Consider the following 27,126-nt stretch of genomic DNA (forward strand, 5'->3'; position numbering starts at 1 on the left):
CGTACCACGACTACCACCATCATTATAATCACCAAATATTGGTTCTGAATCCATCCAGTAAACAACCAACAACCCTTTTCATCTCCACAAGCAAAAGCCACAAAAATGGTAGGGCCTTCAATGGTAGCTTCATAATAGCCTCCTACAGTTCAATTTTGCTTCCAAAATTCATTTTCCATCCAAGTGATTGATGAGTAACAAAGTTGACATGCAACATAGGTTGTTGGTTACATATATGTTCTGTAGTTGACTCTTGATTTCAAACTCTACAGAAGTTCAAGTGCAAAAACAGCTTCAGAGAGATCTGAGAAATATTAAGATATGCAATCAGATCTAGTTTAGATGTTCATTGGCATCGGAGGAACAAAGCCGGCTGCAAACTGAACAGAGCCACTCCTCATCAGACATGCTCAACCTAGGCGTTCCATCTGTAAATGAAGATGACGACCAAAGGTGGATTATTCCAGGAAAAACAAACTTTTGATTAACTAGGTCAGCTAATCTAGGCAGCCAATAGTAAAAAAAGCATGATTATAGTGCTTGAAATCCGACATAATGATAAGAACACCTTCAGTACAGATAATGCAATTGCAGTAAATATGTTAGATTTCTTGGGTGGAAATAGACATGCTAATCTATTAAAAAAAAAAAAAATTCTCTTTTGCTAACTAAAGCTAAGAGATTGGCGATAAAACTTGTTTCTTAAATCTAATTGCAAACAGAAAGAATCAGGGAATGCAACTAGCAAATTGCACCCAGAGAAACTGAGAGAACGAATTAACCATAAATTACCTTCCAAAGACCATCATTCAGATAATGCATGGTATCCACACCGATCCCCTTGTTGATGGACCTTCTGCAATAACAAAACGTATTTCATGAAATAAAATTTTGCACTAGTTAATTGGATACTAAAGCACAAAATTCAATCAAGATCCTCTCTCAACAATGCATAAAGTTAGCCCAATTGAAATTCCTCAAAATTAACTCCCTGAACTACGGCTGCACAATGCACAAAACTTCAATGTTCTGACTGCAGGCTTTCAAAATACCAGTTCATAATATAGAAAGAGAACACAATACAAATCTCCTAATTCCATGATTCAATTCTCCATGTGTAACCCGAGAGATCTGACCAACAAAATGTTGCAGACCTAGAAAGATCCATAAAAGAAAATACAACCAGACACTTGAGACACCCTATGGACACATTCCACAGTCCTCCAACAAATCTATATTTCTCCTGAACCATGCCCGAATATCAAAACCTAATAAAGACAAATAAAGGTTCATACAATGAACTAAGTATGAATGATGTAAACCTCTGTTAAATAGGTTACTGAACAGAGGTACATATCACATAAATGGAATATCTAAAAACATGAAAATGTCAGGAATACAAGGCAGATGTAAAAGAAGGACCTTTAGCATGCATGAGATCATTGAGATGAAGGGCCAAAGAGAAAGACCCTTGCAAGCTTAAGGGCAACTTAGAACTGAAATCCCTGCTCTTCCACTGTCCAAGGAGCTTTTCAGATTCCAATTATCCTTTTTTACTGGTGGTATTTATTTTCTGATTCTGGAAAAATGTCAGGGCCTGGTCAATTGCATTATAACTAACATTTTATGAATGCAATAGCATAACTAACATTTCATGTTTCAAAAACCAATAACATTCATTTTCAGAAAATTTACAACAGGCAGATCCATGTATCCTGCAGGAATATACAATATAACGTCCACCAAAAGATGAAGAAATATGCTGATACAGAAAACTTATTAATTCTTAGTGAACTATGACCATAACTTACATATCTTTTGCTGACATTTTAGTAAAGCCAATAGCAAGAGCATGCTGCTTCCCTTCTGCCATTATGGCCTGATATAGTATAGGTTCGGTCATCAGAATAAGACGTGAACACACTAAACTTCATGTCATAAGAAAGAAAAAAAAAAATAAGCAAAATAATCTTTAGAGTTAGTACTCATTTTTCTTTGTTTAGGCAAGTATTATTATGGTAGCAAGTACAACCATACCACTGGAGTTTCTGCACCCACATCATCATCCAAGGCACCCCCAGGAGAAGTAAGTCCAGGACACATTATGTTGGCTCCGGAGAGGACAAATTTGATTGCGCCCCTGTCTACTTGTAGTTTTTTCATTATATCGGGATCTGCAAAGATAAAAATGAAGGACCTTGTTCAATTATCATAGGATAGGAAGATAAATGAAAAAAAAAAAAAAAGTTTCCTAAGAAGGTAAAAATTTTTATCAATAAAAGGAGAAGGTAAACGTCATTGAAGCAGAGTAAATAATCCTAGAATTTTCTGGTCTTAACAGCCTTAAAGCAGTTAATTATTAATAATAGAAAAAATACTGCCTCACTTTTGTTCTAATCAGGAAAGCTTGAAATATATTTATGCTATTTTTTCTGATTATTGCAGAGACAAGTACAAACATGGATTTGATACTGTAAACACTGAAATAGTCAAAAGCTGAACACCAAGAGCCTGTGAACTAACAATATACATGAACAAATATACAATGATGAGCAAAAAAAATCATATGGTTTTCTGACATACAAATCATAAAATTTGTTAGAAAAGGCTACCAGAGGTCAGTGGGGCTAGAGAGAAAATAGAACAAATCCAGAGAACAAATCGTGTGAGGGAGAAATCGAGCAGAGTGACAACCTTTCTATTCTGTCCCTCCATGCTAGTTTATTTACTTTTTATAGTTAGTGAGCTTCAAACTCTGTTTGGGGATGTTATCCACTGCCGGTCCCAAGCCCGGATAAAAGAGCAGGGTTGTGTTAGGTAGCCGACAGCCAACGTAAAACTTAGTCGGATCCAAAACATGAACTCTAGACAAATTATGAAAAATCGTTTGGGCGTGGGCGTAACCCTTCATAGCAACGCGCTACACTGCCCCCGTGTAGTGACAAGTGAGCTAGGGCCGCTGCATCGGCGACCGGATGTAGTGATAAATGAGCAAGGGTTCCCGCATTTGCTTGGACGGATGTGGGTAAAGAAGCTAGTCCAAAATCAAAATCAAAACCAAAATCAAAATAAAAAACAAAATCAAATTCAAAGTCAAGGCCAAAAACAAAATCAAATCCAAAGTTAAGGCTAAAAACAAAATCATAGATTAAGGATTGGGTCATGGAACATAGGAACATTAACAGGCAAAACTATGGAAGTGGTGGATGTGATGATTAGGAGAAAAATTAATATTATGCGCCTTCAAGAGACGAGATGGGTAGGGAAAAAAGCAAAAATTTTATCAGAATCTGGATATAAAATATGGTACACAGGAACTGATCGAGCGAAAAATGGAGTGGGGATTATTATGGATAAAAGCTTAATAGATGAGATAGTGGATGTAAAGAGAATAGGAGATAGGATTATTATGGTGAAGATTAGTCTAGGAAGAATGACTATGAATATCTTTAGTACATATGTACCACAAGCGGGGTTAAGTGATGAGATAAAAGCAAAATTCTGGGAGGACCTAGAGGGACTCATACAAATGATACCAAGAGGAGAGAGAGTGATTATAGGAGGTGACTTAAATGGGCACGTGAGTAGAGACGGAAACGGATATAGAGAGGTACACGAAGGGTATGGATTCGGGGAAATTAATAATGAGGGTAAATCTATCCTAGATTTTGCTATGTCATATGGGCTCATTATAACCAATACTAGATTCAAAAAACGGGACGAACACTTAATCACATATAAAAATATCACCTCAAGCACCCAAATAGATTACTTCCTCATGAGACAAGAGGATCGGTTATGTTGTAGGAATTGTAAGGTGATACCGGGAGAGTGTTTGACTACTCAACATAGACTTCTAGTACTTGACGTCCAAGTAAGAAATTGGAAGAGAAAAAATCACATAAAACAAAATCCAAGAATCAGGTGGTGGAATTTAAAAGGGGAGAAACAACTAATCTTCAAAGAAAAATTAAGGGGTGGAAGGGAATGGAATGAAGAAAGACAGACAAACCAAATGTGAAAAGAAATGGCTAATGCTCTGAGAAGCACGGCAAAGGTAGTCCTTGGAGAGACAAATGGTAGAGCCCCTAACCTTAAGGAGTCTTGGTGGTGGAATGAAGAGGTACAATTGAAAATTAAAAATAAGAAAACTTGCTATAAGGCGGTATATCAATGCAACAATGAAGAAAATCAAAAAAACTATAAAGAAGCAAAAAAGGCAGCAAAAAGAGCTGTTAGTGAAGCAAGGTCAAAAGCATATGAGAATCTATATAAACGACTTGATACAAAAGATAGAGAAAGGGATATATATAAATTAGCTAAAGCAAGAGAAAGAAAAACATGGGATTTAAATCAAGTGAAATGCATAAAAGATGACAATCAAAATGTTTTAGTAAATGAGGGAAGAATTAAGGAGAGATGGAAGGAGTATTTCACAAAATTATTCAATGATGGTGGTGACACAAGAGTTAGGTTGGGACATCTTAGTAACTCCGAAGGGAATGTGAGCTACACATTCTATCGACGCATAAGTTCAAATGAAATAAGGCAAGCATTAAAAAAGATGAAAAATCATAAGGCAGTGGGACCAGATAATATATCAATAGAAAGCATGGAAACGCATGGGAGAAGAGGGCATATCCTGGCTAACGCAACTATTTAACGCCATCCTTAAATCAAAAAAGATGTCAGATGAGTGGAGGAAGAGTACTTTGGTTCCTATATACAAGAACAAAGGAGATGTTCAAAACTGTGCAAATTATAGAGGAATTAAGTTAATGAGTCATACCATGAAACTTTAGGAGAGAGTAATAAAGCAGAGGCTCAGAAAGGAAACAAATGTGTCAGAAAATCAATTTGGTTTCATGCCTGGTAGGTCAACAATGGAAGCTATATATTTACTGAGGCGTCTAATGGAAAGGTATCGAGATCATCAGAAGGACCTACATATGGTGTTTATAGATCTAGAAAAGGCCTATGATAGGGTCCCTAGAGAAGTATTATGGAGGGTTTTAGAGAAGAAATGAGTCAAAATAGCCTATATACAAGCCCTTAAGGACATGTATCATGGTGTAGAGACAAGGGTCAGAACATGCGGAGGGGATACTCCATACTTATTTGTCCTAGTAATGGATGAACTTACTAAAGATATTCAGACAGATGTGCCATGGTGTATGCTATTTGCAGACGACATAGTGTTGGTGGATGAAACAAAAGAAGGAGTGAACACTAAGCTTGAGTTGTGGAGAAACAATTTAGAATCTAAGGGATTTAAATTAAGTAGAAAGAAAACATAATATATGGAATGCAAATTTAGTAAAAATGCAAGAGTGGATGATGTTATAATAAAATTAGAAGACCAAATCTTACAAAGAAAAGACCATTTTCGATATTTGGGATCAGTGATTCAAAAAGATGGAGAAATCCACGAGGATGTCGCACATAGAATTAAAGCAGGTTGGCTAAAATGGAAAAATGCATCGGGGGTGTTATGTGATAGTAAAATCCCATTAAAATTGAAAGAAAAATTTTATAGGACAGCTATAAGACCAGTCTTGTTGTATGGCTCAGAATGTTGGGCAGTCAAATATCAGCATGAGCAAAAGACGAGTGTAGCGGAGATAAGGATGTTAAGATGGATGTGCGGACATACAAGAAAGGATAAAATTAGAAATGAAGTTATTCGTAATAAGGTAGGAGTAGTGCCAATCGAGGAGAAGATGAGAGAGACTAGACTAAGATGGTTTGGTCATGTGAGAAGGAGACTAAGAGACGCTCCTGTGAGGAGAGTTGATGAAATGAAACAATTAGTCACAAAAAGAGGTAGAGATACACCCAAGAAGACTTTGAGAGAGACGTTAAAATTTGATATGAAATATATGGATCTAAATGAGAATATGACAAAAGACAGAAATACATGGAAGTCTAGAATTCATGTAGCCGACCCCACATAGTGGGATAAAGGCTGGATATGTTGTTGTTGTAGTTAGTGAGCTTCAATGACCTTCCCATAGAAAGCAGAAAGTTTGTTGAATTATATTGGAAAATTAACAAAACTAAAGTGCCAGCCCTGCCAGGTGACACTTTATCATTCGCACATGGAATGACAAGTCAGATGACACCCTATATTCCTCCTCTGAAATCATTGATGGGTTAGAATCCCACGGGGGTACCTGCAGCAGGCTTGAGTTCTAGCCACCAAACTACAAAACCCAAGAGTTGCCAAGGTGGCAATGGGAAGATTGCTGTGGAACTCCTAAAATTCCTTCAGTAAGGCTGTCTTCAAGTAAGAACCCAAGAGTAAACATGGGTCAACGGAAAAAATGGGTCTCAGGATCTGTGAATTTGTGATTTAAGCAAGAGCTCAGGCCTTGTCCAAGCCAGGCCAAAGCCGAGTGAAAGTTCAAAGCTGGCTAGGCAAATGTCTGAAGCTAGCAGAGCAAAAACCTGAGGCCCTGGCTAAGCCAAAGCTCAGATCAGTCCTTGGCCAAGAAGGTCCTTGCCTGAGTAAGAACCTACAGCCATGCAAATAGAGTGCCACATTAAACAGTGCAGTTTGTTCATGCTACCATGCTCCTGGAATCCCAGATTTCCAGCCTTACACTCTTTGTCCAAGTCATCAAGAGCAAATGTAGCATGCAGTATCCAGATGGCACTCTTAGAAAACAAAAGCTTGAAATACCATCTTCAGTAGGAAAATTCTTGCACTTGGCTTGGCTTATAAGCATGAAATTTGTGGTTATGTTCAAGTAATCAAGGCTCCTACTTAACAATATTATTTGAGGTCGGAGACTTCTTAGTTGAATTATAATTTTGCCCAGGACTCACATACTGCATTCAAAGTATAGTGTAAATATGAGCAGCAACAAATCCTACAATATTCTGACTCTTTTTGGTATCACAGAAATTATACCCACCTCTATTTTCACTAATTTGAGAACTTTACCAGTACCAACTCCTTCAAGAAATCTTACTCTATCAAGTTTAAGGACCCAACATTTATTTTAACCATTCCCTGAATGAAATCATCACCATTAGGCCATCCCCTGTCACCAACTCTAGTCACCCCAGCCACAAGAAGCCATCACCCTTACTAGTTACTAGGAGGAGGAGAAATTTGGTTTGTGTGAGAGAGAGAATAATTACTTTCAGTAAATTTTTGTAACCACCAAAGACATAACAATCTTTTCGTTCCCAAAAGCCTTTCTACTTAGTTGTGCAGATCAAATTAGTTTACATTCAAATTATCAGAGCCAACTAAAATTCCGGGAGATTTCAAACTCCGACAATCACCTAACATTATATATATATATATATATATTTTAAACAACTCAAGGTAAATGATAGCTTCATAACCAAAATTCCTGCCCAGATTCTAATAAACATTTCCAATTCCTTAAACCACTAAATATCTTAGCAAACATGTCATTGTCTTACTTTCAAAAGAATAAACATGTATGATGTGTGTAAAATGTATGACCTTTACTAAATGTAGATTGAACTAAAACCTTTTCACCAGGAAGAGAAAAAAAAAAAACTAAACCATTTGATCACATGCAGCACATCAGGTCCAGTTATGTTCATGCACAATGAAGATTGACTATAACATGAATTCCTTCGAGAGACTGCTATTTCATTTTTATAAGCAAAATATTTGGTGAAGCTAAAAGATTCAGGAGTCCTCTATCTCAGACCATTTTATATCCTCATCCAATTAAGGCTGAAATATTGACATTCAAATATAATGTATCCAATACTTCAAATTGTGTTTTTGTTGGGCATTATGCTGAGGCATGCTCCATTAAAGGTTACACAAGTTGCACCACAGGAAATCTAAAGAAGAAAAGCTGGCTGCATACTGCATAGAAGTAGATGCTCTTAACAATACTACTAACTAACAAATCATTAGCTGTACCCACTTACTCTAAATCATCTTGACAAAAAATAGTTTTCAAAATTTTTTTGCAGGTACGAGTTCAAAAGCCTGTAAAATAAAAAACAGGCCTCAATAAGGACACCAATATGAGAGTTCCTTCTATGTTACTTCAGGCGCTACCATATCTGATCAGATTCAATTAATCCCTAAATCTTGGAGCATAAAAAAATTATCCCTAAACAGAGCTAAATCATCACATCTACAAGTTCTCTTTGCCATCAACTTAGTTAAAAATTATGTTCTTGCAGCATGGCTTGTTTTTAAATGGGGATTTCCACATGCATTTTTGGACTATCCTGAAGTAGAGATGGTATGTAGCCTATGGAAATTTGAGTGAATTACACATGCTTTTGTATCCACTTTTTGACAATCTCCATTGATAAATCATCAATAATACATGTCCAATATATATTTTATATCCAAACCCACATCATTTATAACAACATGGGATCCAATATAAATAGGCCATCCATATAACACAGTTTTCTCTTAAAGAAAGTTCCATGCTTTCATTAGCCATATTAGAACGAGTTAGGACTGTAGAAATAAGCATTTTCTAAAAGAACAAAATGAAGAATGAGGATTGTTTTGGAATTGAATGTAAATAATATGCTTCAAAGAATAGTATGAAAAGGAAACTTGTATTTTTACTATTAGAATCCAAGATATTTCTAAAAATATTTTACTTGAAACATGACTACCAATTTTTTACACTTTATCAAGAGCCAAAACTCTAAAAGATTTCAGTTCATTTTTCTTGCCACTTTTTCCCTCTTAAGAAACAAATTAAGAGGGTAATATAAAAAAAAAAGGGAATTGTTTGGATTGGTAAATTCATTGTTTTGGAACATATACCATGGTCTGGAAAGTGTGCACCATTTCACAATTACCATTAGCTATATACATCAGTATTCCTTGGTAATACAAGGTCAGAATGATGGTGTAAAGCAAGATAATATAAAGCAGAAAAGTAATGAAATACCTACATTGATGAAGAAGTCGTAATGTAGGCATATAAGGTCCATCACGGACATTGAAAAACAAAGGCACATTGTTAACCAGTACCAGATTCAGATGGTTTTGACTGAAAAGAAACAAAAAAAGAAGCTTGTCAAAGAAAGATTCCAACATACTTATGCATAGTCACCCAGACAAAAATTACATCTACATATCAAATAAAACCAAAGATGGAAAGTCTTAAAGCTCCTAAGACAAGAAACACCATTTAGCAACAATAAGAGGGGACTTCTTTGGAAGCAAGTCATCTAGCACTGGTTCAAGCCCTGGGTACTGCAGCAAAAGCAAAATTTCTGTCAAATAATTGGAAAAAAAGAATCACATTCATTGTAAATGAAAGAAGTAAACACAAAAAGAAAAAAGAGATGAGCCACGAGAAAGTAAAAACCTCCTCTGCAATACTTTGACGAATTTTGCGTTGCACGGATGCTTTGACTTGATTTTGGGCAGATACATCTTCAGATGAGAACCTATATAGTATATGTTAATCAACTTTTTCATGATTTGATATTCTTCATAAATAAACAAATGTGATGTGACATCAGTCTGAGGGAAATCAGCATAATGCTGAAATGGGCCACAATAGGCCAAGCCAAAATGATTTGAGAGTGACACAGGCAAACTACACTATTTCCAAGAGCCTCCCTTCCATAAAGTATAGCTTTGAAACTTTTAAATAATCCGTGGTACATGAAAAAAAAAAAGTTCACCATAAGTGTGACCTTCCCAAAATTGACCTTGCAGCAAAGATCCTTAACTACCAATTGGTCAAAAACCAAGGGCAAAAGAAATAAGTCAATCTGGTAAGATATCTACAATTCAATTAAAACTCCGCTGTGCAAGGGAAGGATCAAGATTTTAGTGAGACACTTGATGGGATGTGTAACTACCAAAAGAAGGAAAGAAATTCCACATGTGATCCTCTCATAAACTGAAAACAAGACTGCCAACATTTTGAAGGAAGAATCCCAACAAAATTCTTTATGGATAAGAGCAGGAAAAATAATAGAAAAAGAGAAAGTTTATAGACACCAGAACAGACTTAATAACCAAAGGCTCATCCCGGTCCAAAGTTTAATTAACTTATTATAGACTAGAATAGAAAAAGTCTTCAGGTTGACCCATCATATCTCTTCTGATAAAGATATAAAGGATGTAACACATGAGAAAGTATTTGGTTGATGTCCCACTAGGGCCAATACCAAGGATTCCTTCGTTGTAATATATAGCCTAGTTATTATCAAGCAACCAACAGCTATTAAATCCCAGCTGTGGCAGTTATTATTGTCTGATTGCATCTTCTTGTATTTTTAAAGTCCTCTTGTTTTTCAGAGCCCTCAGCAGTTCATACCCCAAGCTTGATTCTATTGAATCATGGTTTGAGTCTCTTGATAGGTGGATTATATTGTGACTCTGATTATTTGGCTAATTAATCTTGTATTCAACTTCATAAGAGAGATGGCAATATGGCGCGTGATGTGGTCTTGAGCAGTGTTGTAACTGCATCTAATTGACTTGTAAGAAAGAAAATATCCCCCCTTGATTCAGAACGTGCTCTAGCCAAAAGACCTAAAACTAAAAAGAGTAAGAAACCCAGTGCATAAGCTTCATACCATACATCACAACCATTTGAAACGACAAGATTGGCACCCAATAGTGTGTTTCCCGTCCAACAAAAATGGACATTAAACGAATGTAAACAACTTTTCTTCCCCCGGCAGAGGGTGCTTATCTAAGCATCTTGGAACTAGTTCATAAGGATCGGGAAATAGAACCAAGCTGGACGACCTATAGTGAATTAAGGCTCAGAGAAACTAATCGTTATTGTATCTGCACGCAACGGAGAATCAGCGACAAACAAACATTAATTAGATCAGACAGAAACTATGAATAAATCGTTAAAATGTACTAAAAACTAGGGGCAAATAAAAAATATGTTCAAGCGTAAAAAAAAAAAAAAGAATAAAATATACCATCGGCAATAACAGGGGCATTAAGAACATCTATCTACAAAACCTAGAAGGAACGCATAAATTTGAAATTCTACCGAGAGAAGAGAAAGAGAGAACTCACTTCTTGAACATTTTTTTCTTAAATCGTTCTACAGAGAGAGAAGGATAGAGAAAGAGAAAGTGAGAAGAACGATTCGGCGTCTGGCTAGTGAGGCGCGATTCGATGAGGCTATGACCGATCTCAAAGAAATGAATTCCTATAGAAGCAAGCAGCGAGTACACTGTGCTCTTCTCTGCAGCCCGCTGCGTGGTAACCAAGCGGTTAATCGCTATGTCAACCGATGCTTTCGAGCATCGAGTTCGATTTGCGCCAGAAGGGGAAGAAGCGTGGTGGGCTGGGCTCGAGTCATTATGTTTGGAATTCGAGAAACAAGTTTGCTTAATTTCACATCAGCCCCTAAACTCTCACTCAATTCGTAACACGTAAAATATGTATTCACGCTGCTACCCAAAAAGTACAAAATATTGCAGTATCAGGCTTGACGGACTCTGAGAGGCTGTTTGGCTTATCGTTTTTAATAGGAGCTTTTAAGTTAATTAGCAGTTGGTATAAAAGTTATATAATGTTTAAGTTAATAGTGTATTTGAATAAATATGCTTTTAAGCTGTCAATTAATAATTATGTATTTGGTATATAAAAGCTGATAAGTTATCAAAATTTGACAAAAAGACTAAAATAGACATGATGCTAAATCATACAAATAAAATTTATAAGAAATATTATTTTTAATAAAAAATTATAAATTAATTTATAATTATTAGATAAATTATACCTACAATATATATTACCATTAATATATATAATATATATTTCCATTAATATATAAACAATATATACAAATAGTAGCGATGGACGACCCAATTGGAACCAGATGCAGCGATGGTGATGGACGACCCAATTGGAACCAGATGCAGCGATGGTAACGACAGATCTAGGACAGATGCAGCGCTGGCGTGATCCCAGCTGGACGATGGCGACGGCGATTATAGAGGATAAGCGACGGTGACAATGACAGTAATGGCTGGAAGCGCAACAATGGTTGAAGCGAGAAGATGATGGGTACTAGGGACAGAAAAGTATTTTACTCGGTCAACGAAGAAGTATTTTGTGCAAAAGCTTGGGGGTACTAGCTTTTGCAAAACGCTATTATCGCAGCTTTAAAGCTATTTAGTGTTTAAGCTGATTGTTATCGTCAAACACTAAACTAGAAAACACTATATAACTTATAAGCTACTTATACAACTTATAAGCGGTCAAATCGCTAAGCCAAACAACTTCTGAATAAGGATTAGAGACCGCAACAGTAGTCGAAGCACCACTTCCGATCATTGCTAATGGGAATCCAATAAGAGTTTTGGATCCATTTTGTGTATCTGTCTATTAAGAGGTAGAATTGGTATTTTCCTTTTCTTTTTCCTATTAGTTGGATCTAATAAATAAGATCAAATAAAATATTTATGTATATTATAATTGGCATTATTCAGTTTTGGTATAAATAAAAACAAATCCTTTCACTTTCTAAAGATTCCACTTACTATCTTTATATTGTTGGGTGAATTTAACATCTTCTCATTTAACTTTAAAAATATAATAACTTATTCATTTAATTTTGAATTATTATTACATATTTATTAAACTTTGCTTAATGTTAATTATTCATCGCCCATTATATTTTGTAAACGAAAATTGTCCATGTGACTAACGGAATTCAAAAATATTTAACAAATACTCACTGAATTTTGGATTATTAACGTTAAGCAAAATTCAAAATTTAATAAATAAATAATTATATTTTTAAAATTCATTAAGTGTATATTAAATTTACTCCTATTTACCATTCAAAAGTTACACCGAGATTATTTCTAAAATTTCATAAAATTACAAGAATTTGATAACTTTTTAATTGAGAAAAAGTTAGCTTAATTTTCAAGATATGAGATATAAAAAGTTAATAAAACCTTAGGGTGTCCATTCTAATTTACCCATTTGAATCATTTAAATAAAAGTGAAATTTCAGTTTAATTCATAGTCTGAAGGAAAAAATAATTATAATAAATAATAATATTAAAATTCAAGTGAAAATTGAGATATTTTCATAAAAAAATAAAATTCATACAATAAATAACCAAATACAATTGAGGAAAATATATATATTATAATTAAGCAACATAAGCTCCACCCTTTGCTTTCGGTTCTCCAGTTTGTAGAGCATCGATATTAGCCAACCCTTGGTAAATTAATTAAGCACATGTTTAAGGGCTATATAATTATAATTATAGGAATAAGGCCGACTGCCTTAAGTACTTGGGAAAGCTAATTAAGCCATGTAAAGGCAAAACAAGGAACAATATCGGACATGAAAACAAAAACAAGCCACCATTAATTAATCCTAATCATTTGTAAAACATCCAACATTAGGAATTCATTAGCACCTTCCCTCCAACTCCAAGCATATAAAAGCATCTCCAAAACCTTCATTTCTTCTTCACCACCCACAGCGCAGCAGCCGCTTCCACCATTTCCTCCTCCATCATCAGCTCATCTTCAGCCCCCATGGTTAAGGCAGATGTCATTGTCGGGATCTTTGGTATTTAATTTCTCTTCCTTTTCAGATAAAAGACATTGAAACAGGCAACACAACCTACTCAAGAGAACGACTTTATAGAAACCTTGATCCATGAGAATTATGTCTTGAACATAAAAACATCTGTATTTTATATCTAACATTACTTTGATGTTTTCTTTGTTGCAGGGAACATTCTGTCCATACTAACTTTTCTAGCTCCAATGTAAGTGCTAAAAGAACGAGAATTTGCTGCTTTTAGTGAGCTAATTAATGTTTTTGAGTCTAAACCTCCCTCCACATAAGGCTTAATTGTTAAAAAATGGGTATTAATTATATTAATTGTCTTAAGAGGGACATTTCGAAAAATTGTGAAGAACAAGTCGGCTGAGAATTATGATGGATTCCCATACATAACGACGCTTCTGAGCACAAGCTTTTGGACTTTTTATGGGCTTCTGGATCCGGACGACGGTATCCTAATTGTCACAGTAAACAGTGTCGGCGTAGTCTCGCAAATCTTCTATAACACAATATACCTTCTCTATGCTCCCAGGAACAAAAGGGTAACGCCCTTTAATTAGTACTTGCTCTAGCTGATCACTTGTATTTGGTAGCGGTAACACGAACAAGCTAATAAAACTACATGTAATTTCAGGTTAAGTCGCTGAGATTGTTGGCGATTCTAAACGTATTGGTTCTCGGGACGGTCATAGCAGTGACTCTTCTGGCCTTCCATGGCGATGCTCGACGAACTTTCATCGGAGTTCTCTGTGCAACGGTCACCATAGGAATGTATGCAGCTCCTCTGAAAGGCATGGTAATTAGGCCAATTTCTCATAGATTAAGTCAACCCAGTGCAATTTATCCAAAGCATTAATTAACAATCTTGCACGCTGCAGGGAACGGCGATAAGAACAAAGAGTGTGGAGTACGTGCCATTTTTCCTATCGTTCTTCCTGTTTCTGAACGCCGGCGCCTGGTTCACCTTTGCCATGCTGCTCAAAGATTTCTATGTCCTTGTAATGGATCGATGCTAATTATATATTATATTAATTTCTCAGATTTGAACAAGAATTAAAGTTAACTAGGTCGAGTGGTGTTCCAGGTGCCAAATGCGGTTGGAATCGTGCTGGGCGCAGCCCAGTTAGGCATCTACATGGTTTACCGGAAGCGGTCGCCGGCGGCGATGGAGATGGATGAAGAGGGCGGTGTGAAAAGGAGTGATCCCGTTGAGAACGACGACGATGAAGCTCATGGCAAGAACAAATTAGGAGCAAGTATTCGGAGCCCATCCTTGTCCAGACAACACAGCTTGAAGGAAACCATGAAGGGCAACGAGGAGTTGGATGTTGAAAATGGGGGTGGTTTCTAAGTACGAATGAGCCATGAATATGATATGACTGGACGAGGAAGAAGCAGAAGAGTTAGAGAAGCAATAAGGGGCTCAAGTGGAGAGCTCTGCGAGTTGAGCCGAGAACTGACAACAGAGGGCTCTCTTTCGTAGTCTCTTCTGATTTGCTCTTGATGATTAATTGTTTCATTTCTTACAAAATTCCGAGATTTTTCGTTGTAATATGATTCGGGATAGAATGTAATATTAATTGGAGATATTGAAGAGAATAGATCAAGTGTGCCGTTGGAGTCTGTTTCTTTTAAAAGAATTTGTTCAAGTTTTGCTAAACTAAAGAAAGGGAATGAGAATTTAGAAGAAAATGCGTGTGTTAGTCCTATAATAATAATTGTTGGGAAAAAACTCTCGCACAAAGCTAAACAATTTTTTATTAGTTCGAAAACCAAATCACAAAGTAATAGTAACAAACACAAGAACAGAAAAATAGAACTTCCATGTGAACACCAATGAAGGTTTCAGCTATTCAAGGCTCAGATCAAAAAATCATCACCTACAGTGAATCGTCGAGAAGCTCTCCCAATCCGAAATCCCAATGGCCCAGCTCGGTACCAGCACACAGCATAGGAGATCACACAGAAATGGTTCACTCAGAGACCCAACGATTTCCACTCGGTTTCTCTTCTTTTTCACACCTCCATCTCACGAACCCACAAAGGTTTTATAGCCATCAAGAGGTAAACCAAAAGCCAACAAAAAATCCGTCAAGAAGGATAAAGGAACCAAACTTTCGGAAGAGATAGGGATGGCGAGATAGGAAGAGAGGATAAGCTAGGTTTTTGGACGGAGTCACAAACGGCCAGGGTAGAACTAGGTCAAAACATGGGGGAAAAAAGCATTATATACCTGGGATGAGCAAGGGTTGGTTTGGTCAAACTGGGCTCTAAAATTGGGCCTCAGCTGCTGAGCCAAAATTGGCCCTACCTCCTCAAAGGCCCTTTGGGCTTTCTTCTCTATTTGGTGACTACACATTTAGGTTGTATCCACACACTATCAATCATGGGTCTTAGCCTATGATAGTGTGGCCCACCTGATCATCATGGCCTTGGGATATTTGGTATCACAAACAACAATAATATTAATAATAATTTTCAAGGATTACTCAAACTTAAAAAGGCAAATACATACTCTATATTTTCTTGCATATTACCAGAGAAAGTAATTGAGTTTACTGTGTATCAAATGATCTCACAAAACAAGAGCAATGAATGAGGATACATACCCACTTTATTATTTTATGACTTGATGAATCACATTCATATGCAGCATAAAAGCTCTTTATTAAAACTCAAAATTGTCAACATAAACAATAGATTTGTATGAACAATTGATCCATCAATATAGGTATTGTAATTTATTGACTTTTTTCGGCATTGGTTTGTAAAGAACTTAATGTGTTGGTGAAATAGGCAGTCTAGACTAAACATATTTTGATTTTTGATGGTCCATCACATTTCATGAATCTTATTTATTCTAAACATAATTTTCTCTTTTATTATTATTATTATTATTTACTAGAAGGGCAAGAAACCCACAACTTTTTTCTTTTTGATTATCAAAATTTCAGTTGATTAGTTTATTTTTATATAAAAAAAACTTTATTATAAAATTTTAAATGTGACGTTGTCAAAATACAACAAAGTGGGATCATCTAGATCTTGGTGGAACGAGGCATATAGTTTTCGGGTTTCCATTTGTGAAGGTGAGCCCGGGTATGACGAGGACACTTGCTGTTGGTTAGGACTTGGGAAGAATCACAATTTTGGGAGGTATGATTGCTTCAGGAGGATATCCGACTTCGAGAGGAAAGTCTACGGGAGGAGGTGCAACTTCGAGAACAGGTACGATGTGACGCCCTCACTCTCATTTTTGGGGTATCACTATAAGCCACGATTACAATTATGGTTATTGGCTGAATTTAAAACTCAGTTATGCCTCTACAGGTTTGAGCGCCTTGAATAGGATTCAACTTTTACGGTCTTTGCTCTTCGATAACTCGAGCCTCAAAAGAAAAATAGACAACGAAGAATACTCAAATCTCAGCTGGGCTATATGTTTAGAATTTCAAAGTTATTACATAGACATGACGAGGTTATAAAACAAACTTACATGATACCCTTTATTTTTTAGCAAATAATCAAAAAACTCAATTTTGTGCTTGGTACTCGTTCATCTCACACAAATTTATTATAAACCCAAAAATACAATCGTAGAATTCATGTCCCAAACAACAAAATAAGCAATTATACAGAACCTCAACCACTGGTAACTAGACTACTCGAAACAAAATACTATCTTGGCTTAACAGGACCTTTCATTTGCATTCATCGACAATGTGTTCACCACTACCGTTTTTCTCTTGTTAGGTCTCAAGATATCTATAACGTTAGCTATAGGGGATAAGTCCTAAGACTTAATAAATACAATATATAAAATAATAAATCATAATTCATGACAAACATAAAAAAACACGAAATGAATCATGCATGCTGACCCGTCCACCTCATCTATCCCATACTCTTAGTGGCCTCATATGATTTTTCTTAGAGCCTAACATGAGCTCTATTTAGTTCTCTAATCTATAATCGCATGCTTAAGTATTTTTTTATCATCATATGTAAGTCAAGACCGTGTAATTTATACAAAAATATATTAATCCTTATAAAATTAGTTTCTCATGCCTTGATAACCCCTATGAAAAGATTTCTCGGGCATTGATGACATCAATTGGCACATCTCAAAATTATTTTAACAAAAATTAAACACAATGAATTAAAGGAGCTATTTTAAGTAAGTATTGCTTAATTAACCCACTTCTAATTCAATGTTGGACTTTTTGATCTTTAATTACACGCTAATATTTCTAAGAGGTATTACTTAACCCACGTCTAACTCAATGTTGGACTTTTGCTCGTACCTTTTATCTTTAATTACACGCTGATATTTCTGGGTTGCCCAGTTTCTTTCAATTTTATGTTTCTTACACTTCTTCCTTATTTCGCTTTTACGGTGATTTATTTATATACATGTAATTTGATATTTCTGGGAAGCCCAGCTTCTTTCTTTCTTTCAATTTTCTGTTTCTTAATTCTTTCTTCATTATTATTTCACTTTCACGGAGATTTATATAGATGTAATTTCCTTGGCTGCCAAGTCATCCATCTTTAATTTCAACCACACAATCACTCCATCTTTAAGCCGTACAAATTAACCACAAAATCTGAGCAAATCTGTCAAATCCGAGCAAATCAACAGCAGCGAACAACAACAGGTGGCAATTCAGCGGCTGACGCGTGACACAGCACAGAGAAACGCATGGCCATCGCCTGGCGCCCCCCAACTTGCCGGCTGAGACCCGCACCCGCGCGCAACCACCTTGCTGCAAGACTCCCCACTTATATACATGAAATAATTAATTTTATATTAATCATATTCTTAATTTTTGAAATTATACTTCAAAAAATTTTAAAAATTCTCAATCACCTTCCTATCCAAAATATACAATAAATTTTAATTTCTCCTATTAAATTCCTTAAATCTATAAGTTATCAATAAATTATCTTAAATTCAAAAATTTATTTCCAAAATATCGAAATATTACATTGGATTATGAGAAAAACTTGAGTAATCAAGAGGAACTTGTAAGAACAATCACAGGTTAGAACACGTACTGGAATTTTTCTCTTGCATATATTCTTCTATGCTTAACTTAGTATTAAAAGTAGGAGAATGCTTCAGGCAGACTTAATGGCCTATTTAAGTGAAAGGTATGCGAAGAATGTAAAGTGAATAATATGGAGACAGACTAGGTAATGTCAATTTACCGAAGTGTAATCCCTTTTTTTTTATTGTGAAGAAGGGTATTTATAGGCTCAAGGTGTGAAAATCTCACACAAGACATGTATTCAAGTAAGCTAATATTTCGCATATGGCACATGTCAACCTATGGTGGTGGCAACTGTTAGATGGGCATAAGAGGAATCGCTTTCAGATGAGCAACTTAGGGAATCCTTCAAGGAAAGGTGAGTCACACAGTAGACTGCTCAATAAAAGAGTGTTCACTAAACTCATATATCTAATCTTTTCAAAAGAAATTGATACTCCCGATGTAGATGCCTTCCCAATAGATTCCACCCATAGACTTTCATTTGGGATTTTTGCCCTTTTGGCTGGGTTCCATGCAGCACCTCCTTTGATATTGAATCCTCTTTTCTTGGTGGAATTTTCATCATTCTGGGTGGTTCAAGCACAACAAAATGCATATATAAAAAGAGCACATAAAATCAGTTGTCTTGGAGAACATTTGTAAGTTATAAATCAACATAAATTAAAAAAAATACTAAAACCAAATTCATAATTAACTTAATGATCATGACTCATATAAGGAAAGAAATATTTTGAAACAAAAATTATGAAAAATAGCTAAATATAAGGATGCATGCGTATGTTTTAAGGTAAAACATTTTGTTTTTCAATTTTCTGGACAAAACAAGGAAAGTGTGATTTTGACCAAAGTTAAATTCCTACTTTTTTTTTTTACAAAATTATACGTACGATACACACTACACATTGTACAAACAATTTTTTGAAAAATAAGATATTTTTAAACCATAAATATTTGTTCAAAAAGATGTAAAATATATTATTTCACCGTATATATTTTATATACAAATGCAGAATTAGTATTTGTGCTCATTTTAGGATAAAATTTGGAGTTCATTTTGAAAATTTTTAATATCCAAGCTAAACAGAAAAAGCAAAATAAAAAATTTAATTTTTAAATAAAATAATTAATTTTTATTGTAATGCACTCTACATTGAAACAAACAAAACCCAAGTCGAAATTAAAATAAACTAAAGAAGTCTCAAGCACATATATATGTATATCCACCGGAAAGCTTATTCTTCACTTTGTACTTGACGATGATGTCAAGTTGGTTAGTGGGTGAACCATCCAAAAATAGTAACAATGATTAATAAATGAATTAACAAAAACACTAATTAAGGGCGTTAATTATTAATGATTTACAATTAAGATGTGTGGTTCGCTCTTGTTGGGGGATTTCGATCATATTAATGCAGAACATAAGAGACAAAAGCGGCAGACGAATAAAAATGAATTAATTTAACAATTAGTCTGTGAGAGAAGCAAATCTTTGTAATGGGTACAAAGCTATATATGTATATACTTGCAAATGAGAGAACATTAATTAAGATGGCCGCTTAATATGGAATCAGAGGCTGTGAACTTCCATGCACGACCATTAATATGGAGTTAAACCATATATACTGCAATTGCATGCACATAATTATATATTTATAAGAGCTCGAGCTTGATCACCAGCCATTTTCACGGCATATATCCGCATTAATTATTAGTTTCCTAGCTTCGTTTCAAATTAAGACATTAGCTCTTCTTCATCGGCTCATCCTTCCATAGTTAATCTATATATATATCCATATATCTTCGCTGATCGATCGCTAGCTAGCTTCGAGTTCTTCGGCGGGCGTACCCGGCTGCCATGGTTTCCCCAAGCTTCGTCGTTGGCATTATGGGTTAATTTCTTTCTTCTATTTTCTCCTTTGATATTGATCTTCGATCTGATCAATTTTTCCAATGATTAATTGAGTTTTGTAGTAGTAATAATTAAAAAGTTGGTATTGTTTCTTGCAGGCAATATTTTTTCTGTACTAGTTTATGCTGCTCCAGTGTAAGTATATACAAATATTAGTTCTGTTTTTTTTTTTATTTCATTATTGTTGTAATTAAATTCTCCTGCGAAGGCCAATATAAATGCAGCTAGCTCTTGTTCATTAATTATGAGTTTTAAGCTCATGATGAGACAGATTTTGTTGTTGGTAAGAACTTAAGGATTGGAAACAAAGTTTCCTTTTTTGCTTGGAGACTGGAAACAATTAAAGTTGGTTGGTTCCTTTCAATAATATTGGGATTTTGGGTAGAGTTAAGAACTCATTCGGCATTACGTAGATATAACCTAGGCTTTATTTGGAGGCTAATTAAGGAGATGCTTTGCCGAAACACCCACTGTTCTTGTACATTTAAAGTGGATTTTACAAAAATGGGTCTGCACAGAACTTGTCAAGTTCAAGTTGGTTTTGGTTTAAATTATCGATCTAATTGTGTTGCAATCGTACATTACACGAGTACATAAAGTAAAAAAAATGAGATAAAAATTTAATATGATTCAATTTTAATTCATCTACCTAGTTATTGATATATATATATATATATATATGACGTCAATACTATTAGAAATCCATGCACCCAATCGAACTTAGTGTAATTTTTGCTCTGTAATATAATTTTTACATGTTCAAAATTAAAAATCTTTCTAAAAGTTAATCATTCACTGTAACTAGCTAGAAACAATTAGTAGTAACTCAATTTCAAATGAATTATATATATAAATCTTTATCAAATTAAAATTTGAAGAGTTATCATTTTCAATCAAAACACTGGTGGAAAATTCTTACATAATTAACATAACGGGAATTAAGAGATTTTTTTTATTATTTTGCAAGTCTTTTTTCTAGTGCATGTATTGTAAATAGATTATTGTCCTATGAGTATGATGTGAATGGATGGATGTGCAATTGTTTGGAACGTTAGTGGGGTACTTTAACTTGACGTACGGGCAATAATTAATAATTAATTAATTATAATGGTCAGGGGAATGTTCAAGGAAATTGTGAAGCACAAGACAACAGAGAACTACGACGTACTCCCATTCGTAGCAACGCTGTTGTGCAAGAGCCTCTGGGCTTTCTACGGCGTTTTCGACAAACACAACGGCTTGCTCATCGTCACTGTTAATGGTATCGGCGTCCTCTCCGAATCCATCTATGTCCTTCTCTTCCTCTTCTACGCCCCCACCCCCAACAAAAGGGTACCCATTTATATATATATATATATATATATCAACAGTTCATATAATTCTAAATTGCATGAAATGAAATGAAATGTTCTTTTTATATATATATATAAATATATTTAGAAGATTTTAAATATTAATTAATTAATTAATTTGATCATCAGGTTAGAATATTTATTTTGGTGGGAGTTGTGAACATAGCGTTCGTGGGTTCGGTGATAGGTCTGGCTCTTGCAGTGTTCCATGGAAGCCAGCGCCGAACCTTCATGGGTTTTCTCTGCGCCACGGTTACCATTGTCATGTATGCAGCTCCTCTAAAAGCCATGGTAATTAATTAATCATGAACCCTTATTCCTTCCTTCATTCACTCATTAATTTGCTTTTGTTAAATATTGCTCTTCATATATATATATATATATATTCGACAGAGAACAGTGATAAAGATGAAGAGTGTTGAGTACATGCCATTTTCCATCTCTTTTGTCTTGCTGCTTAATGCTGGCTGCTGGTTCACTTTTGCTGTCCTCCTCAAGGATTTCTTTGTCATTGTAAGTGTGCTTCCATTCTCAATTAATTAAGCTCATAATTAAGGTGGAGAATCCGATAAAGGGTCAGCAACAATCAACAATCTAATTAACGAGGAGATGCCTTTCACTCCAATTAGCAATTACGTACGTTGGCCTCAGTAAAATTCAATTTGACAACCATAGACCATAGTCATATTTGTAATTTTAAAAATATATATATATGCCTTTTAAATGATACTCGTCATTTCAATTTGTTTCATTTTTTGAGTCCAAATCTAATACAAATGCTTCCAACAATAAAAGGAAAATGAAATTTTAAAATTTAAATTTCAAATAAGATCAAAGGTACGACTATCATTTCACATCCATTGTCAGCTATTGAATTGAGGCGAGGACATGCATCGTTGGTTGGAACGTAGCATCATGTCCAGTGATGACTTAAAGCTAGCTTGATTAGACAGATAGAAAAATTGTGATTTGATACTGTGAGAATTTTCTTAGGTACCAAACGCAATCGGAATCCTGTCGAGCACGTCCCAGATAATCCTTTACATGATTTATAGAAACCGGGAATCGGAGAAAACCGCGGCGGTGGACGAAGAACTCGGCGAGGTTGACACGGACGACGTCGTCAAAGAACTACGTCCCCTTGACAGAGTCGTCGACGAAGGTTTTAATGGAGGAGCTCCGGCGAAAAACCCAGGCGTGGGCAAAACAATTAGCCTCCCCAAGCCTCCGGATTCGTCTCGGCTCAGCAAACAAAGGATGATGATCCGAACACTTTCAATGCCTTAATTGCCTGCCCCAGAAGAAGAAAATAACAGCTATGGCCTCGATAACCATCGTACGGATGTAGAGTTAAAAAATTGCAATAACAAATCCTGGAGTCAACCAAATTCGTTTGTACCAATTTATTTGAGAGGGCAATATATTGTTAAATATTCAACAATATATAGATTCTTATAATTAACGTGTATATATTCAACAATATATAGATTCTTAAATATATAATCAATCATTCATCAAATACCATACCGAAAGTGTATATTTTTGCAAATTTAATTGAGAGGGCAATTAACTCCACTCAAAGATCACATGAGATTGCCATTACTTATAATTAACGTACGTGCGTGTGTAGTGATTGGCCTTAATTAGCTCTCGCATTATAATCAAAGTGTATTTTCAAAAATAGATTTCATATTTAACATTTGATCCTGATCTACTCTAATAATAAATAAGAAAGATTTCTTCCGAATTGAACTACTGTTTTAATAATCATTTTATTTAATAAAAAATTACAGTCACAGAAATCTTATAAAACAACACAAAGATTGCTATTGGACCAGGAAATAAGATTTTAAAAGATTTAGGGTCTGTTCTCTTTACTGTTTTCAACCCGTTTTGAGTTTTTAATTTTTCAAAACATTAAAATCGTGTTCTCTTTGTTATTTTTAAAAACGCATTTTAAAAAATAAGAAAAAAATTTGTAAAAGAAACCCAAAACAACAAAATGTTGTTTTGGGTGTTTTCAGTGAAAACACACCAAAAACACAAAAACACAAAAAACGGTCACGCCCCCCCCCCCCCCCACCCCAGCATTGCGACTGCCCCAATCTCGTTCTCTCTCACTCTCTCTCTCAAGCCTCGGCCAAAACACTGCGACTGCCCCAACCATCTTCTCCGTCACCGTCTCTTCCTTTCTGGACTCCATCTTTTTCTTATCGGCCATCGCAACGCCTGCCACCATCGCCTACGTCGTTATCTCTTCTAGATCTGTCGCGTCTCGTCGTTCACCTGCGCCGTTTCTCTTCCAGATCCGCCATACACGCCGCCATCGTCGCCGCCCGCCATGCCCAAATCCGCCATTGCTTGTCACCATCGCCTCCTACCCTTCCATTTCTTCCTTCTTTCTTCAACCATTTCTTCGTCCGCCATCGCCCTTTCTCCACTCTCAATTTTTTATTTTAATTTTTTTTAATTATATTTTTAAAATTTTGAATAAATCAACATTTTGTTATTTTATGATTTATTATTATTTTTAATATTTATGTTATGAGTAATTTAAATCTCAAAATTAAGGTAAAAAATAATTTATAATTTCAAAACAGACTATCAATTATGGTTAGATCATAATTTTAAATATAATTTATAATTTTAATATATTATATATGGTTAGATTATTATGTTATATTTTAAATTTTTTGAATTAAATTTATAATTTATTAATAAATATTTATAACTTTGAATCAAATTTATTAAATAAAATATTCTAAAATAAATTTTCTCTAAATTTCAAAACAAACGCGTTTTCTAATTTTCTATTTTAAGAAACAGTTTTTCAGAATAATAAAAAGAACGTATTTTTAAAAATCTCAAAAAAGACAATCAAAATACAAAACTCAAAATGAATTCAAAACTCAAAACTCAAAATTGAAACACAAAGAGAACACCACCTTATCATTTAAGATTTAATTAATAACTGCATTATCCCATTCAATTGTTGGGTGGATTATCACCAATTAACCTCATACATATAATTAGGTAACAACATTTAGACCTTAACATCTACAATTCTTATTAAAATTTAAATTACTGCCGTGCCCTCAAATGATAGTGAGAGATTATGTTAATTAACAGTTGGGGGGGGGGGGGGGGTGTTGTAAAAATAATTGGTTCTCATTGATAATAATAATAAAAAAAAAGTTTCTTGTAACATCAAATCTGATGGTGATTTTCTGATAAAATCAAAAAGTTTCCATTTCATGTCTACTTGATAAGGGCACATTAATCGCGTTAATTAGTTATCTTGACAAAAATCAAATAAGAGATGATAACATTAGATAGATAAAACTTCAAAACAAAATTCTTCATTAGATAATAATGATGCTAATGTCATTTGGGAAATTTACACAGAGAATATTAATAAAATTATATATTCCGCGATAAGGGCAATCTGAAGATTCTTTAGGATATTCAGTTCTATTAGGTTGACTCCAATGAACTTGTCAAATGGCTCGCCAAACCAAATAATACCAAGCCAACCAAATTAGCCCACCTCCAACGCTGTTTGCCATCTCCAAAATCCCAGCGTAAAAGTTTTGGTGAAATTCAAAGCCTTGGCCAGATTTAACGATAGAATTCAACCAAGTCATAATCGTCATCTCTTTCCCATAATAGCCATCAACATTCAAAGAAGCTTAACCAAACTTGATAAAAGACAAAATCAATTAGAGAAGACAAGTTACAAATACAGTGAAACACGAAATCAGGACGACAACCACCATATTCAATCACGCCAATGACGAGTAAAAGACGAAATTAAGATGACGACAACCATATCCAATGACGCTAATGACAAGCTGCGTCTCCAACGGTGGTGAAAAGTAGAATGAGCAATGAAATTTGATTATTGATTTTGGACAAAATAGAACGAGCGATGGAACAAATTTGTGATTTTGAATTTTTTTTTTATTTTTATGTATTAGATGAGTGATATTGTGTATTTATATATTTTATTATTAATTTGTATGTATGTGTATATTTAATTATTAATTTTGTGTGTATGTATCTGATTATTAAAAATAATTTTATTGAATAATTATATTTAAAATATATAACTAATTTGATTTTAAAATATATTAAATATTATTAAAATTTAGTGTCTATTAAATTATAAAATAAATAATAAAATTTTATAGTAATAAAAATTATAGGTAAGGTAAAATAAAAAAAATTAAAATTTATTAATAAATAAATAAAATAAAAAATCAAATAGAGAAAAGAGTGATTGGAGTAATTATAATTTTTGAGATAAAATTAAAATAAAAATAAATTATTTATAATATAATAAGAATAAGATTGGCAAGTGGATTGGAGACAGCGTCATGACAGGTGTAAATCCCATAGTCCAGATCCCAAACTCTCCTTTTATCAAGCATGTTAAGGAGCCAAACAGTTGGTTGAAAAGTTGAATGTAAAGCCAAAAAAAACACCCTTCCTGCAACTACCGGTCTTCTTCCATCTACAAACAGCGAAGGAGGAGAGAAAAACAGATCGGTGGAGAGAAATCCAGAGAGAGAGACAGAGAGAGAACCAGAGCGAGATGGGTTTGGTAGCGGCAATCACGTGCCTGGTTTTCATCGCCTCACCGGCGGCAGCCTATTCCGCAGGCGGCGACGAGCCGACGGCCTACGAGCTTCTTCAAGAACACAACTTCCCCGTCGGCGTCTTGCCCAAAGGCGTGACCGGCTACGATTTGGACCCATCCACAGGCAAGTTCTCCGCCTTCTTGAACGGCTCTTGCAGCTTCTCTCTGGAGGGTTCCTACCAACTGAGCTACAAATCCACAATCAGTGGCTACATATTCAATGGAAAGCTCTCCCGCTTGACCGGCGTCAAGGTAAAGCTGTTTCTCTTCTGGGTTGATATCGTCGAGGTCAATAGGAACGGCGGCGATCTCGAATTCTCCGTGGGGTTCGCGTCGGCCGGTTTTCCGGTGGAAAATTTCGAGGAGTGTCCACAGTGTGGGTGTGGATTGGATTGTCCCGAGGAATGTCGAGAGTGTGGAATTGCATCGGAAGCAAGCAAGCTTAGGTCAAACCCCATGGCTGTTTCTTATTCTTCTTGATTTAATTAAGAAATCGAATTCGCAGTAGTCTCAATTATTTGTCCCCACTTGTTATGGATATTAATGTAACTCTTCTTCGTTCCTCTGTTTGTTGCCATCCTCTCATTTAATTTTTTGCCCAAATTTTGCTGTTGAATGG

At 35.1% G+C, this 27,126-nt stretch overlaps 4 protein-coding genes across 5 annotated transcripts; 3 read left to right on the plus strand and 1 right to left on the minus strand.

Moving 5' to 3' along the window:
* Positions 1 to 124: 124 nt before the first annotated feature.
* Positions 125 to 11,294, minus strand: LOC127799306 (uncharacterized). 2 transcript variants are annotated; one of them, XR_008022596.1, is made up of 9 exons: positions 11,027 to 11,294; positions 9,342 to 9,423; positions 9,159 to 9,226; positions 8,923 to 9,020; positions 2,038 to 2,174; positions 1,812 to 1,879; positions 1,423 to 1,579; positions 793 to 856; positions 125 to 428 (listed from the first exon to the last, which is right to left on the minus strand). XR_008022596.1 is itself a non-coding variant. In XM_052333231.1 (8 exons), the coding sequence occupies exons 1-8, from the start codon at positions 11,035 to 11,037 to the stop codon at positions 411 to 413; spliced, it is 546 nt and encodes a 181-aa protein (XP_052189191.1). In that variant the 5' UTR covers positions 11,038 to 11,294; the 3' UTR covers positions 125 to 410. The 2 variants fall into 2 exon arrangements, 1 of the variants encoding a protein (XP_052189191.1); XM_052333231.1 differs by lacking the exon at positions 1,423 to 1,579.
* A 2,225-nt stretch (positions 11,295 to 13,519) lies between these two features.
* Positions 13,520 to 16,902, plus strand: LOC127793850 (bidirectional sugar transporter SWEET16-like). Its single transcript, XM_052324602.1, has 8 exons — positions 13,520 to 13,553; positions 13,719 to 13,755; positions 13,882 to 14,095; positions 14,188 to 14,349; positions 14,432 to 14,551; positions 14,638 to 14,896; positions 16,643 to 16,781; positions 16,884 to 16,902. Exons 1-8 carry the CDS (start codon positions 13,520 to 13,522, stop codon positions 16,900 to 16,902), a joined length of 984 nt encoding a protein of 327 aa, XP_052180562.1.
* Positions 16,903 to 20,462: 3,560 nt separating this feature from the next.
* On the plus strand, positions 20,463 to 23,155 carry LOC127793857 (bidirectional sugar transporter SWEET16-like). Its single transcript, XM_052324614.1, has 5 exons — positions 20,463 to 20,496; positions 20,615 to 20,651; positions 21,632 to 21,848; positions 21,998 to 22,159; positions 22,862 to 23,155. Exons 1-5 carry the CDS (start codon positions 20,463 to 20,465, stop codon positions 23,153 to 23,155), a joined length of 744 nt encoding a protein of 247 aa, XP_052180574.1.
* A 3,139-nt stretch (positions 23,156 to 26,294) lies between these two features.
* LOC127812061 (uncharacterized) lies at positions 26,295 to 27,072 on the plus strand. Its single transcript, XM_052352363.1, has one exon. The coding sequence runs from the start codon at positions 26,463 to 26,465 to the stop codon at positions 26,985 to 26,987; it is 525 nt and encodes a 174-aa protein (XP_052208323.1). The 5' UTR covers positions 26,295 to 26,462; the 3' UTR covers positions 26,988 to 27,072.
* Positions 27,073 to 27,126: the final 54 nt, after the last annotated feature.

The sequence above is a fragment of the Diospyros lotus genome, chromosome 1 (assembly GCF_014633365.1).
Source record: "Diospyros lotus cultivar Yz01 chromosome 1, ASM1463336v1, whole genome shotgun sequence".
NCBI classification, from domain to species: Eukaryota; Viridiplantae; Streptophyta; class Magnoliopsida; order Ericales; family Ebenaceae; genus Diospyros; species Diospyros lotus.

Coding starts and splice junctions, on each gene's coding strand:
- LOC127799306 (XM_052333231.1), bottom strand. Junction 2,175..8,922: donor ATTACGACTTCTTCATCAAT/GTAGGTATTTCA, acceptor TTATCTTTGCAG/ATCCCGATATAATGAAAAAA. Junction 1,880..2,037: donor TGGGTGCAGAAACTCCAGTG/GTATGGTTGTAC, acceptor ATACTATATCAG/GCCATAATGGCAGAAGGGAA.
- LOC127793850 (XM_052324602.1), top strand. CDS start 13,520: ATGGTTAAGGCAGATGTCATTGTCGGGATCTTTG. Junction 13,756..13,881: donor CTAACTTTTCTAGCTCCAAT/GTAAGTGCTAAA, acceptor AATTGTCTTAAG/AGGGACATTTCGAAAAATTG. Junction 14,552..14,637: donor TCAAAGATTTCTATGTCCTT/GTAATGGATCGA, acceptor GTGGTGTTCCAG/GTGCCAAATGCGGTTGGAAT.
- LOC127793857 (XM_052324614.1), top strand. CDS start 20,463: ATGGTTTCCCCAAGCTTCGTCGTTGGCATTATGG. Junction 20,497..20,614: donor CTTCGTCGTTGGCATTATGG/GTTAATTTCTTT, acceptor TGTTTCTTGCAG/GCAATATTTTTTCTGTACTA. Junction 22,160..22,861: donor CAGCTCCTCTAAAAGCCATG/GTAATTAATTAA, acceptor GAATTTTCTTAG/GTACCAAACGCAATCGGAAT.
- LOC127812061 (XM_052352363.1), top strand. CDS start 26,463: ATGGGTTTGGTAGCGGCAATCACGTGCCTGGTTTTCATCGCCTCACCG.